This window comes from Hetaerina americana, unplaced genomic scaffold, assembly GCF_022747635.1.
Source record: "Hetaerina americana unplaced genomic scaffold, ioHetAmer1.1.p SCAF_81, whole genome shotgun sequence".
NCBI classification, from domain to species: Eukaryota; Metazoa; Arthropoda; class Insecta; order Odonata; family Calopterygidae; genus Hetaerina; species Hetaerina americana.
In genome coordinates, this window is record NW_027287439.1 from 1,656,693 (window position 1) to 1,672,141 (window position 15,449).

The 15,449-nt window shown below is 40.9% G+C and overlaps 1 protein-coding gene across 1 annotated transcript in view; it reads right to left on the reverse strand.

Annotated features, from left to right (window-relative positions):
• The window catches only part of LOC139698305 (uncharacterized), a gene marked incomplete at its 5' end in the record, with an annotated part of 87,667 nt that overhangs the window by 39,800 nt on the left and 32,418 nt on the right, over positions 1-15,449 (reverse strand). The window contains one exon of the mRNA XM_071597189.1: positions 11,786-12,632. Within this exon, the coding sequence (XP_071453290.1) occupies positions 11,786-12,632 (847 nt within the window). The remainder of the gene's footprint in view (positions 1-11,785; positions 12,633-15,449) is intronic.

Sequence of the window (15,449 nt, forward strand, 5' to 3'; positions counted from 1 at the left end):
GGAATCACTATTCAAATGAATTGCGCTGAGTTAAACAAACTTGCTACACTTCGGATAAGTAAATCTGAATGCGCAGTTAAATGTTCCTAATAATTAGAGGTGTGATTTTCGGACAACTGTGGTTGCCCATGTGGCCATAGGAATCAATAAACTAAGCGTTATAAGCCAAAACACGAATCCATGATTTTTCAGTCAGCAGGTGCGAATTTTTAATTATTCAGGACTACTAATTTGTTTTAATATTATTACTTGAGCCGAAGTGTACGCTTGGAAGAAAATGGGGCCAGAAATCGTCCAAGTGAGAGCACGGACTGTACCCAGCTTAACCCAGGATGAGTTATCTATTCAGCTTGGGTTGAGTAAAACAAGTCTCAACATTTCAAATTTATTCTGCACATTTTTAGAGAAATATGGCGATTATTCGTTTAAATAGATTAACTGAGGTAGTGGTACTCAAGGGTACGTGGCACGATTTATCAATCATAACACTGTCCACTTTAATTGGAGCTGTAGGAGTTTTCTGCTCCTACAGCGGAATTTTCTTTTTCAATTTCTTAAGGAAGGCGCGGACCAAAAGAGTCTTGCAGCCCATCGGACTAGAAGGATTCTTCCGACGCTCATTCCAATCATCGAACAAGGGGCACATCTTAAACGCAGGCGAAAGGAAAGCGCTATGAATGCTCCCGCGAGAAAAAGGTTGGAATGCACATTTTAATATTCACTCTTAAGGTTCATTCTTCCGCGAAGCCTCGACCGACCGCTGACTCGAGAGTCAAGATTCTGCACCATCCCACTTGGATCTCCAAACGCTTCGCCGCTCCACTCCACACACTAATGCATGGGATTCCTTTCCCGCCGACCCGCACAAATGCACAAACACACCCGCGCCCGCCAAATATTCAGCCATATTCCTTTTCGTTTTCCCCTTCCCTTCCACTCACAGGTCTGCCCAAAACACACCACCCTCCCTCGTGGCCCCATGTCCCCCCTTATCCTACAGCGCTTCCCACCACACTCCCTCCTTCCCTCCCAAACATATCTCCCCCACCACCTTCCTCCCTTTCGCCCTACTTCTCGCCCTTTAAAATCGATACGCGTGGCGCACCCACTGAAAGGGGTTGGGGGAGGGGTGGGGGCGAGGCTTTTGGGGTAGGATGGGCGTGGGGGGAGTGGGGCGGAGGGAGAGAGAGAGAGGAGGTGGCGACGTGAGGGTGTAAAAGAGCGCCAAAAAGTTCCGCGCTCCCTCGGAGAGGGGCTGTTGTAGTTGTTGGCAGACCTGTTTGATTTGCTCGATCATCTCGCGCGAATTAGAGTATGTTATGGAATTTCCACGAACCTCGGGAGTAGAGGGAATAGGCTTCTTGATCGTTCATATGGGTTTAAGTTGCACAAACCGATGATTGATTCGCTGGGCCTAGCGTGAGGGGCCGTTTCGACAGGCTTTTTGGAGTAAATTGTATGGTAATAAATTTTCGATAGTTCATCTGAATTTATTTTAAAACATATAGGCCACAGGGGAATATGGGAGAGAAAGGTACTGTCGAACGGCCAGTTTCTAGGAATCCTCATACAAGTATTCATATGCAAATCGTGGTTGAAAGAACACAGGACTTCACATATAACTAGTCCCTCTTAGTACCCTCTGTCACAAATCGCTGCAGTGCATATGTGGCTTAAATGTTTTGCCTCGGGAATTTTAAAAATGGCGGGAGTCATAAAGTGTTTAAATTGCTGATATTTATTGCATACACTCGGTAAAGAGAAACACTTGTCTAGGTGCTATTCATGATAACTTATGTATGCACCATTTCCCATTAGTAATTTCATATTTAGGTTCAGACAAAGTAAGCATAATGAAGTATTCAAGTAAGCAAATCACAAACACGCTATAATATATGTTTTTCCGCTAGAATTGATAGCAGAAACGTTTAAAATCGATAGTGATATTGATTATAATGTACTACGCGAAGAGTTGATGTAGGAAAATTGTGGAAGAATACGAAGAGTATGTTATTCTGATTTTGAAATTGCTAGCTTTCAAAACGGTTTCGTTGGTGTTTTTATTTTGCTTTTATTGTGGCTGAGCTATAACTCACTAAAAAAGAATATTTATATCTGTACGCGGGAAAATTCCTGAAAACTTTCTAACGGCCGTGGAAGAAAATTGGAACTCTTGCGTGCATGATTCGAAAAATAGAAAGAGATCTCAATGAAAAATGACACAGATAGCAGAGTTTTTTTACTCTATCGTGAAATGAGAAACAAAGTTATAGCCATTCATGTTGCTTTTCTGGATTTTTATATTTATTCTGCCTCTGGTTCATTTCGTTCCTGAGGGTAAGCGGTTTTCTGTAACCGATTTGGCGAACAACTGTATAACTGGATTTGGCATAGCCACCCCATGGAATTTATTCTTCAAGTTCCAAAATCGAATCTTATTTTTATATTCATATCGACTATAAATTTTGATGGCAATATATTACTTCCATAGAATCTACTCTGTTTTTTTTAAGTTACATATTTTTAATAACTAAATTATGCTATTAGCTGAACAACAAATATGAGCCATGGTGTTCACGCCTTTCACGTACGATGCACAATCGCACTAGGAGGAGTTCTTACGTTTTTTGGTGGTTCCCAAAGTCAGCATAGCATGTAGATGCAATCCAATATTTTTGTTTAATAGCAAAGGCATACTCGTTTTATATTAAGAAAAAGCGGAAGTGATTAGGTGTGATGAAATAAGAGAATAATATTAAAGAAGAAAGTTAGGGTTGATAATTTTTACCCTTAAGTTTTAATGTGGACATAGAGAAGGTGATGAACTAGTTCAAGGGAAATATAAGAGGCGGCGTGCAAATAATTGGAGATAGGGTAAGCGTTCCACGATTGTCGGACAATTGAGCTGTACGAGTACTTACAGAAAAGCGAGAGGATCTGAATAGTAATTAGTCTGTGTATAAAATGGAACGAAGACATTCAATCTCAAGATAAACAATATGGAAGGTAATAATGGTAACGGTTCTGCACTCGAATTAGGGAAGATTATCTCTGAAAAAGACAAGTGTAAGGCAATGGAGTAAGTAAAAGAATTTTACGTGTACTGGTAATGAAGTGGTGAAGTTTACTTTTCTAGTTTGTCTGTGAGACGTGGACGAAAGGAGGAGCAGAGAAAAAAAAATATTCGAAGGAATGGAAATTTTTTCCTCAGAAAATTGTTGATACTATGATGTACTGATAGGGTACTAATTGAAAAGGGTTTCATAGAGTGAGTATTGAGAGAAGCTAGAGCTGACAATTGAACAAGAATAATAAGGAAATTAATGTGACACATGCTGAGGCTCGAATTTGATGTTGAATTAAGACCACATTTGAAGGAATTGAAGGTGGTAAGAAGAATTAAAGCGGAGTGCGAAGGATGAATTACGAGAATAAGGTGATGGGTGACGTCAATGAAGGAAACTATCAAGGGATGAAAATATCGATAGATAGATAGATAGATAGATGGATAGATAGATAGAGGTCTTAATTTGGGCGAAATTGAGACCAAATGGTCCCTTCTTCCATTTAACCCAGAAAATATCGATAAATAGGAGGGAAGATTGGAGGACTGTTTCAAACCAATTCTCAGATTGATAACCCGTAAATATGAATGAAGAGAGCAATGAAGAATTCCAAATTATAGAGGATGAAATAATAGCAACAGAGATAGAGCGTCGGACACAGAGATTCAAATATTTGTGCTCTCACGCACCATATACGACTTCAGCACAAGAAGGAAACATTTATGTTACAAAAATCTCTTTATCATAAACTTCATTTCCTTTTTGATGGATGGTGTCGTTGCACCTTTGCCATCCAACCTTTGCGGCTAAAGCTTGTAGGGTATTATGCGTTCCTAGATAAGTTCACGGCATAAAATTGTAAACGATAAATATATTCCAACTACTCATTGCCCGATTCAAGAAGTTAAATCATGCCAATGAAAATATTAATATTGAACTATTGTGAAACAATATTTGCCAACTCTTTCCCTAGATGCATATGATATTCGAAGCAGGAATATCAAAGTTTATTATTATTTATAAGCAAAGATTATTATTATTTATAAGCATAATAATTTCTTGAACAAAGATAATTCTCTCGTAAGGTTGGTTTTACATAAAAGCGTGCAAGTTATAAAAGATTTCCTGCTGATAAGGAGGGTCAAACTTTTGAATAATTTTTCAAAAGTCATATAGTAGTGGGAACTTTTAGTATCGCCACTTTAAGCACTCATTATCAAACTGCACCGCAGTATTACTCTGAGGGAAGAATTGTTTTGAACATATAAAAATAATCAGCACACTTCGCCGAAATACTTAAGTCCGGGGTAATGGAAAATAAGACGCATATGATTTTCTCCTAATGCAATCGAGTTTCCATTTCATTTTTATGTGAAAAATATGATGGAGGCAAATGTGTCCGACTGCTACGCTACCATGCAATTTCATGATATTTCCCGGTGGGAACATCTTTTAACTGTAGATTAGTAAATCAATTTTTTATGCTTCACTTATGCTATGCGATGATGCCATAGAAGCATTTGTTTGGAACGTAATCGGGCGTAAGAATTGTGACTTGAGAATTGGAGCTGAGGCCATCATTTTTGTGTCATATTAGTGCTTGGAGACGAGACATAACTCATGGGAAACGAACCTGATACAGAGGCTTGGTGTATTGTGGATTGAAGAGGGCAATTATTATTTAGGATTATTTTTAAGGATACTTCCAGCAGTGCATCCGGTTCAGTGAGAGGTAGTTCTCAAGCGAAAAGGTTTTCGTGCCGTGAATTCCCTATAACGGAATACTTGCATTAAATATTCGGTAGTCTTAGGGCGAGACTTGACTACGCGACGCGGTAAATGTACAACAGTAACAGTAAACCATTGCAGAAGCCCACAATGCTTCATATTTTATGTCTAATCTTTTTTCAGGCCCATTTCCTATAGTTTTTATTACTCAATGGCTTATTACGCTTAGGGGAAAAAATAACGATCGTAGTAGCAGTAGTTTTTAGGGGAGGCGACCGACAGCTAAGGTCATTTGCGCCATAGGGGATAGAAAGGATGAAGGGTGGAGAGAAACCCGGCGTCGGCATTAGCCTACTCTTTATGAAAGGCGCCAAGGGGTCCGCAGTTTAACGTCCCATCCGACGGACGGCGTACTCACTGAAAGTGCCCTCCACAAAGCACCTTAAGCAGGGATCGAGATACCTCTGAAAAATATTCAACACCGCCGGGATTTGAACCCGCGCCCTCAGGGTGGGAAGCCAGTACGTTAGCCCCCGCACCATCTCATAACGATCGTGTTGGGACTATTTGTAGCTAAATTCCTTTAATACCAATGTGTGAAACTAGCAATATTAGTATTCCTCCTATAATGACTAGGCAAAACTAAGTATGAAAATGTTATGCAATGTGCTCTGAAACACACTCCTTACTGAAGTACCATTCAGATATTGGTGCGTGCTCTTTGAATGGGCGTCAAAAGATACCTACTGTCAAAAATCAAGCCACTTATCTGCGATTACAATACTATTAAACTGAGACCATGCCGTTTTTAGCTTTGCTTTTGATATGATCGAAAATTGATCGAATTAAAGATGAGTAGAGTTAAAAACTAGAGTATGATAACTTTTCCTTGTTTTACATTGATAAACTAACCTCCTGGAATACCATGAGTAATTTACGTAGGCTCAGAATTAAGCTAAGTGTCCTATGACCTAAGAGGAATTCAAGTTTTCTCATGAGTCTGTAAAGAAATATTTTTCTCTCAAAAGTCATTTAGAATGTCCTTCACACTTAGTCATTGTAATTTAATAATTATACGCGATCCGATTGTTAACATATTTTAAACGTGGCTTTTTCAATGATAAATATTACATTTTTAACTGACAAAATGTTACGTGCATCTATTCTCGTACAATTCACTCAATTTCTTGACTCCACTCCCGGTAAATAAATCTCTCTTCCATCATTAAGATCTTGTACTTCTGTTCTTGATAAGTTTTATTATCCTTGAAGTAATGTTATCTGGATATGTCATGACCCTACAGGTGAGGAAGTATTAGCTATTCGTTCGTTAATGTTCTTGCACTAGATGTATTCATCCATGTCAGATGCCTCAGTTACCTGGAACAGTTTCCTTTGACTATTACGATTGTTCTCAGTGAGGTGCTGTAGAATGTTCGCATGGAATGAAGACCAACAAAAGAGAAATCGAAAGTTATTTCATGATAAGAAGACCTCCATATGCCTTAGTGAGTTGGGAAAATCGTATTTTACAAGGAGGCGATAAATCTCTGCGAATTAGGAAATGCCAGCAGCTTGAAGGTTGAAATGGCACGGATCATTACTTCCTCGAAGGGCGGGAGAAAGAAGGAAAATTTCCCGCCCTCACTTCCTTCTCTCAAGATCCTCGTCCTCCAACCACGCTCTTCCCCAGATCCTGTAATAGCGTCCTAAATGTCTACCGGGACTCGGAAGCCTTTTTCCCATCAAAACTGTCCGGCATACCCCATTCGCCGCGCTAAGGCAGCTTTAGCCCAAGGAAGCTGCGAGCCCATCTCTCGCATCCACCCCGTCCGGAGAAAGGCCCCCAATTGGGATGGGTGAGGGGTTGAGGGGAGGTGGAGACGTGGGTAGGTCGAGCCCGGCGACAGCCGAAGTCACCGGGACCCGCGGGGAATCCCACAAGGCGCGAGAAGCGCGGGAAGGCGCCAGACTGACAGGGTTCCCCGAGCTCCCACGAAAGCTGCGGGCGCGACGCTAAATATACTCCGCGTGACGCTACGCGGGAAATAAACAGAGCACGACGGTCGCGAGGGAAAAGAGAAAGGGCAGAAATGAGTGTGGGGAGAAGGGGGTGAGAATTAGGACATTTGGAGGCGGGGAGGAGGGGGGGGAGGCGACGGAGAAGAAATGAGGGTTTTCGACGGGTTATGCGCCGTCGGTGAAGGTAAACAGGCAGAGGGAGGATTTGGGTGGGGAGAAGCTTTTGGTGACGAGTGACAGACGTAACGGTGTTTAAGGGGAATTCGATTTCTCGTTAATGACGCTGTTTCCTGAAATGTGTTGAAGGAAACCTCTCACGCAGCGCTATATGCAACAGGGTAGGGCCTCTGATTCAAGCCAAGCGGAGCTGTAGTGAGACGTTTCACAACCCTTTAAGAAGCGAAGAGAGGCAATTAAATTGAAAGACTATTGAATTCACTATTATTTTAGTCTCTCCAAGGAAGGAATTGTGAACCAAAGAAGAATAAATTTTTGTGTGAAAATTAATGACGATGTGTGTTCCTCCTCCTCTTAATTAAAGCTGATGTTGTTAAATGGTCCATTGAAAGACGCTAAAAAAATTATAGAAATTACTGCATATTATCAAGTAGCAAAATTAGATGGACATCTTAAAAAAAAACGAAACGGAAATGATGATATTTCCTCTTGAATATTGCGTCTTAGATAGTGGGAGCCGCAGTATGAATCAGAACTGCTCTAACTAAATTGGGTTAGCTGAAGCCACCTTAAATTATTTATCCCTTTCTCTCGATTTATTGCGCAACAAACTGATAAAATGTGCCTGGTTGTAGGATTTAAGGGTAACAAGAACCTTCAGGCATTTGGTTTTATGTCTATCGTAAACTTTTAACTATTCATTGGGTCGCCAAGGGCCAGTCTTAACCTCGTATCCATGGTTGACTTTAAAATTTCAAGGGGTGGTTATTTAATTCTCAGCTTTTGAGTAGCGCCGATGATCCTAGTATACATGCTATACTGCTGACATAATTTGACTTATTTAACTGTCGTGCTGACATCAGGCCTCTTAATGAAAGGGGCTCTTTGATTGAATATTTTTATATAATACAGTGTGACTGTTGTATTTCGGGGTTCAATTCTAAAGGTCGAAATTATGAGTACGAAAAGAATATTAGGATTTATAAGGAACAGTGCCCATAAATATGATGGGAGTCAAGATTAAGTTAACTTTGATCTTTGGCGTTTTGAGTTGTATTTGCAGTAATTTATTGTAATTAGCATTGCGATCTCATACCTGAATACAGGGATTTTAGAATTGATAATGTGATAGAATATAGAAGATAGATAGATGCTGACTGATAGAATAAAGAAGATAGATAGAAGATAGATAGATGCTGACGATTTTTACGGTATAACGTAATCCTCAGGTTTGAATCTTCTATCTATAATCCCTCGGCTGAATATTGACCCGGCGAAAGGGTGGGCTAGAAGATATCGGAAAGCAAGGCAATTAAGAAGGGGATGAGGAAAGCTAAGAAAACTTTCCCCTTAAATAGTACGACCTTGATAGCGCCCATTTTTATTTGCACGGTGCCGAAGGATATTTGGGAGATTCCCGATTCATAAAAATGGCCATTTTGGGCGTCATCGTTGAATTATGCATGCTCCTGCTAAATTCTTCGGCAAAGACTATCACTCGTGGACGCTATTAATATTCAGAAAGTCGTTTGTCTCTCAAAAATAATAAAAATTCCTTCTGTATGGCTATGTTTTTGTCTTTTAAATTCATTTTCGTTTTATGGAAAGAGAGAGAGGCTTGAAGTTACTTTCCCCGCCACTTTTTCGGGTGGTTTCCGGGAAGGGGAAATATACCGGAAGGAGGTTGGAATTACATTCTTTGCCCTCCCTAAGCGGAAAAACGGGGTTAGGGATAAATTTCGGTGGCACGGTTCGTGCTCTTAAAAATAAATCCGTCCGCGTGCACTTTTGCTTTTCTGTGCTCTCCACCTCCTCCCCGTTCGTTGCCTTTCCCCACCAGGCACTCAAGGCGAAGAACCCCTTGCCGAATCCATCCTTGGTCTATATCCTCCTTCCTCCCGCAACTCCACCCTCTCCCCGACTCTGACCTCTTTTTAATGGGTCTTGTCCGCACCGCGTTACTCTCAGAGGAGGTTGGTTGTTACGTGAGGCAATGTCCCGCCCCATGCTTTCTCGGATTCATGCGGGGTAGAGATAACGGATCTCCCAGTTGTGATACATGTTTGTTACGCGTGGGACTCGGTGGCGTTTAATGAGTTTCGCACAAGCGTCGACCTCAGTTGAGCTCATTGGATTTTCTGGATGGGTGAAAAAGTTTTCTTTGCGCCATATCGTTATTCATGGGTCCTCTCTCGCGCCTTGCCGAATGGGGTTACCCTTTGTGCTCACCCCGCCCAGGATTTCTGACCTCTTTCGTACGAATTAGTGCATTCTAATTTCTAGGAACATAAATTTCATTCCTCCCTGTCATTGATGAAACTCGGCATATTATTTATACTTTTCACTGTATTTCGAAAAAATTATCTCTACATTTAAGTTTTCACGAATAATATGTTTTCTTTATTCATAGCACTGAAAAAATGTGTTAGCATGTCGACTGATGAATGTACGAAGGTGTGGTTATCATTCCAAAAATAATGTAGATGTAATCAACAAACCTTCGATAGTTTTTTGGATGAGTTGGAAAGGAGACGAGAAGTGCAAAAGATCCGTCAACAAGTTATCTATTTAACCCAAAGATTATTTTACTTAGTTTCTAGAATATTCAGTCCACGTGTTAGTGTCGTTGTTCATCGGTGTGCTTGCACAGTAGGGTAAGGATATGAAACTAAGGTGAGGTTTTTTTTCAAGAAAAAGGGCGAATGAAGTTCACTAAGCAATCAGTTTACTCGTATGTATTGTGAAGTTACGCATTTCACATTTCTAACTAATCATTGATGAAAAAAAATAAATCTAAAAAGCCATTTGTTTAATGGTCATTAATAACGTTGAACAACATGGATTTCATTAAAAAGGTCAATTCAGTTTTATTCCAAGAGATTCCATCCTTTGGAATACGGGTGAAGTTGCCGTTGTTGAACGTGTATGCTGTAAGGGTAAATTACTTTAGTAAATATGTTACGGTGGAACACTCAGGCGGCGACAAGATCTGTGGAGAAAAGGATAATAAATTAGTATTTCCACGCTGAAATAAACAGAGATGTGCTCCAAACAGGGGTCCTGCCAACAAAAAATAATCACTTCTACATACACCATATAAGATTCACACGTGAGAAACACTAAGATTACTGCTGGCGTTTTTTAAAGAAAGCTATGCTGATTGAGGCAAAGAGGCTGTTTATCGAAGAGCAACTTTTCAAGAGTATACTTACCACTGTTTTTTTGACCTACACGCGTTCTTTCAACCAAGCTTCCCAAGAATATAAACATGCATGCAAGGCATTTCGTTGAGCCACGCGATCGACTTCTCGAAAAAACTCAATCCATTCCAGCTAGATTTCTTAGATGGAATCCTTACGCATTTATTTATTTAATTTCAATGTAATTTTCAAAATTGCTGGAGATAATTACGGAAGCTAATGTACTCCAGAGGACACCTGACCAACAACTAACTTTGAAATATTAGGTAAAAGATACTTTTCGACCCGTGCTTATTAATATTTCCCTTTGTTATACAATTTCAGGATATACGATTACCTTGGGACGATGCGAACCGACTCATTATAAGTTTCTAGCACTCTTTGATAATGCTAGCTGAGTCGTAATCTGGGAAAATTTCCTGAACAATTGTTAGTTACTTAGCTGTAGCAATATGACCCTGGCTTTGATTCTTCTAACTTCAACGCTTAAATTGGAGTTTAGAAGCATCGAATCCTTCCTCAGCTTTTGAGCGACATAACCTTCGTTACATGACTAGATCTGCTTCTTACTCTCTTTGGTCACCTTGAATAGGATCTCTGAAATTCTAACGGCAATTTCCTGTAAAACCCTATATCACTCGATCCTTCACGAAAATACCTCTGCTTTGACGGAAGTAGGGAGTTCTCTTTCAAATTTTAAATTTAATCGGAGTGTTTCTAACCCGAATGGCTGGTAGTTCACCCCTAATTCTTTTTTATCAGATGATGGTGTAGGTTACTGACTACAATAGACATTTATCTAGCAGTCTCAGATCGATATCGTAAATCAAGCGATTTTATTAATCTATCTGGATCAGTTGACTCGGATCGCTTGAGCGCATCAGAGAATCCCCAATGACTCGCGTAGATTGAGTAGTAAATGAGGCGGAATGAAAAAAAAATGTGATTGAGAACGTCTATTCTGCCCATCGACATCATTGACCGATAATATACGATGTATAAATAAAATTACCATATTACATCGTACAATATAAGATGGCTTCCCTCAAACTTTCAAATAACCCGATATTACACAGCTCAACTAGATCTGTACATATTGGAACTGGACCAGAAAAAGAAATAGCTGACATACTTCCTTGGATATAAGATGGATGATTAGGAACCTATTGCATCGATTTTCGAAATCCTTGTTGGTAAAAATGTCGGGCCAAGTCAGCTTGCCACTAATTGCCAGTTCGGAATAAGATCATACCGGTCTGTGATCGCTTGGTAAACGCATTGATCGAGCTTAAACGCATTTTTTGGGTCTTAATCTATGTTTGAAACCCTCGGATATGAGGAATATTCTTTATTAATTAGAGGAGGGATTAAAATCGAAGCAGTGTGCTAGCAGGAACATAGAATTCCTTTCATATTAAGCATAAAAATGTGAAATGAAACAAAGGAGGATCCGAATCTTATCTCCGGTCAAATTGGTACCGGCGGACACTCAGGTTCTCTTCTTCGACCGGTCGAAGGTGATCCTGTGTCTCCGCCGGTGGATGAAATTGAGTGAAAGGTAAGGAAAGGGAAGTGAGGAAATTTTCTACTCACCAGCGTCCACAATGACGTCGATGAGGTCCATGCTTTTGGCGAACGCGTCCCGTAGATTGACATGGTGGAAGGACACGATGGATCCCTCTCTTTTGGCCCTCTCTAAGGCCTCCCTGCGCTTCAGGGCTTTCTCTCTCCTCATCTGGTTCTTGTAGAACTCGGCGAAGTTATTGACGATGATGGGAATGGGGAGTGCGATGACCAGAACCCCGCAGATGCAGCACACACTGCCTATCACTTTTCCCAGAGGAGTGGTCGGGTAGATATCCCCGTATCCCACCGTGGTCATTGTAATCCCCGCCCACCAGAACGTCTCCGGAATGGAAATGAACTTTGTTCCCGTCTCCTCCTTCTCCGCAAAATACGCTAGCGACGAGAAAATGAGCACGCCCATGGCGAGGAAGAGCATAAGCAGGCCGAGCTCCTTGTATGAATTCCTGAGCGTGAATCCGAGGGACTGGAGCCCAGTGGAGTGTCTCGCCAGCTTGAGGATCCTAAGTATCCTCATGATTCGGAAGATCTGCACGACCCTGCGGACGTCTTGGAACTGGTCCGTGGCGTTCTTATTAGTCTCGAGGAGAAAGAGGGACACAAAGTAGGGTAGAATGGCTAGGAGATCTATCACGTTGAGACCGCCCTTGAAGAACTTCCACTTGTCGGGAGAGGCGCTGAATCTCAGGACATACTCGAGGGTGAACCATGTGATGCACACGGCTTCGATCATTGCCAGCTGGGGGTTGTCCACCTGGTTGCCTTTCTCGTCCACCACCTGGAGGCTCGGTATGGTGTTCAGAGTGAGAGCGATGGTTGACAACACGATGAACAGAATGGAGATGACCGCTATGACCTGTTATTTGCAGACGCCGAGAGTCAGTACTCAAATATATTCCTCAAGCAAGATATCAATCGAGAGGGAGCCGGGAGGTAGAGCATTTCAGCCCTCCTTCTTGCCCCTAGTTTCTCAATTTAATCGATGTTAGTAGCCTTGGGTTAACAATTGTTAGTAGATATGGGTTAAAACTTAATTAACTGCCAATTAAATGTATAATTCGAGGAATCTCCGTATCACCCAGAACATTTGAGGCAGTTGATGAAAACTATGCTCCTCTTTCTTCCTATGGTTTTACTTTAATCTTGTGTTCTCTTACTGAGAAAAATATGAATAACTTCTAGTCTTAATTATTAACTTATTCGAAAATTTGAGAGTAAAAACGTTTAGCTAAATTATTGCCTTTCTGATTACACGTAGGTTTTTACTGCGCACACTTGTTTAACTGCATTAGAATTCCTCACGATTAAGGTTATCGGAAAGAAATTGTTCGAATGGACTCATTTAACTTGTTATTTGAGATTGTTTATGAAATAACCTTATTTTTCCTCCTCAGGTAATAAATTATTTCCACCGAACAAACCCTACATGGTCTCTTTGATAAAAATGTTTATCCAAACGCACATTTAGGTCATAAATCAGTAGCCATTCAATAAAATTAGACAATTATTTGGATTGGAATCACTGTGTACGAGCGTGATTTTCTAATCGTTAACCATGGAGGGTTAGAAGATAAAAGATTTAAGGAAAAAACAAAAATGTGTTTACTCTTACGAAGGACACTTTTATGTACTCTCCCTGTATGATGATGCTGTAAAGATATTTTTTTGAGAGCCACTAGCATTGCGTAAAAGTTATTTTGCTGTGTGACGTGAGTTCTCTTTGTTTCTTCTGCTTTGGAGCTGAACTACACTCCTTATTGTATTTTTTCTCCATAAATCTAACAGATAAAACCTCATCAGATTTTTCCCCTCTTGCCCACAATAAGCTCTTAACTGTTAATATAGTTTTCTCCGTAATTTTGAGAAATTTCCTCATGACATTCCGTTGGAATTTTATCTCCTAATGACTAATGTCATAGTTGAAATCCTTTTCACTGCAAATGGCTGAAATCTTTATTGCTCCGACTTAAGCTGCGATGGGCGACAGGGTACTGTGTTCGACAGCTTTAATGCTGACTTGAAGGGTTAATTTTGGAGAGCTATACATTTACGTCGGAGTGAAAGCTGAGCATTGAATAGCCGAGCGAAACGTCTCCTCGGCAGACTTGTTATTCAACTGAGTGAGTCAACCCATTAATTGTAATCATTGGCGTGTTATCTAAGTATTCGGAAGACCTATATCAATCACTATTAGCTCAATAAAAACGGGACCGATCGATTTATTTACATCCTATTCATTTTTATTGCCGCGCCTCGGAAGCCCTAGAATATACTCAGGGGATTATAGGATTTTCTCGACGACACAGGGCAGTCAGGTTTACAGCCCTTTATTTCCATGGTAGGGGCGAGAGTGAGCAAGGAAGCGTGAATGACGATTTTAAAGTCTTGAATGGATGAATGGTTGGAATTTAATTTTTATCTTAGCTGCTGGTGTTTTATTTTCCGAGAAAATCTGTGAGATTTTCCGAAATTTTTCGACTAAGTGAACTAATGTAATAAGACTTGAGTCTTCTTTGGGCTTGAGTCCATCTCGCAGTTATCGAAGAAAATCTTACCTGAAAGCAGCCCAATGCCATTTTTCTTTCTCTTAGATATTTCTAAAATCTATTTAAAGTGGAGTTCTACTTTCCGATATATACCAAGGCGAAGCAGCCGTACTGTCGTTTTACGTGCCACATGTGGAGGAACGTTTCGATCCCACCACAATCCCAATGAGCGAACCGGAGCCAAAAGTTACTCTTAAATCCGTAGCAAACTGACAAAAGGGTATTAGTCACTTTTTTTCTAAGTCACTTTCTGTAATTCATTATCGATATTGTGCAGAAATCCATAAGCATTTCAATAGATTCATTTTTACTAGAAGGCTCTGCAATGAGCAATTTGCCAAAAAAACTCATCAACTGACTTTAAGTTTTGAGAAACCGGCCCCTGCAATAGCGCTGGATGTTGCAGAACCCCGTTTTCCGGTCTCTTTCCTCCTCTTTTTTTTTGTGGAAAACATTGTCCTCGCGCGTGACTCGTCCGGCTCTTATTTACGCACGTTTCAATTATTCGTGTGGACGCTGCATTTCAGAGCGACGGGTCGCTCGCTCCCTTCGCGATGCAGCAGTTGTTTGTTCCTACCCACACGTCTTACCCCTCCCCTTCTCACAATCTGTCCTACTCCTCCACCAAACCCTTTCCCTCATCTTCCCCTGAGGTCACCGAGTTAATTATTCATTGGCGCAGGCACCGAACGCTCATTCTTCAGCTCATCGGACTCGGCTTCTCCTGCCCATTGAACTGGAGGCGTCTACTCCAGGCTAGCCGGGTGGGTCCAAATCCGCCTTACGAAGCGAGGGACATTTACGGTCAGATTCCGTGATGAAGGGCCTGAGGTAGAAACGGTAGGTATAGGAGGAGGGCGGGCGTTGTATGACTGGATTAGGATCGGATGCTGGTAAGGGGTTCAGAACAGGTGAACTAAGTCGAGGGGATGGTATTAGAAGTGAGGAGGGTGTAGAGTTATTGAGTATATATAAAATAAAAGAGAGTTTGGAAAAGAAAGGATAAATGTGTAGAAATACTCCGGGAATGCGCAGATCTAACTAAGAGATAAATAATTTGGAAAAAATAGTTGCGATAAAAAAACAATGAAGTAGCAGACAAATGGTGGAAGGGGAAGGGATGAAAT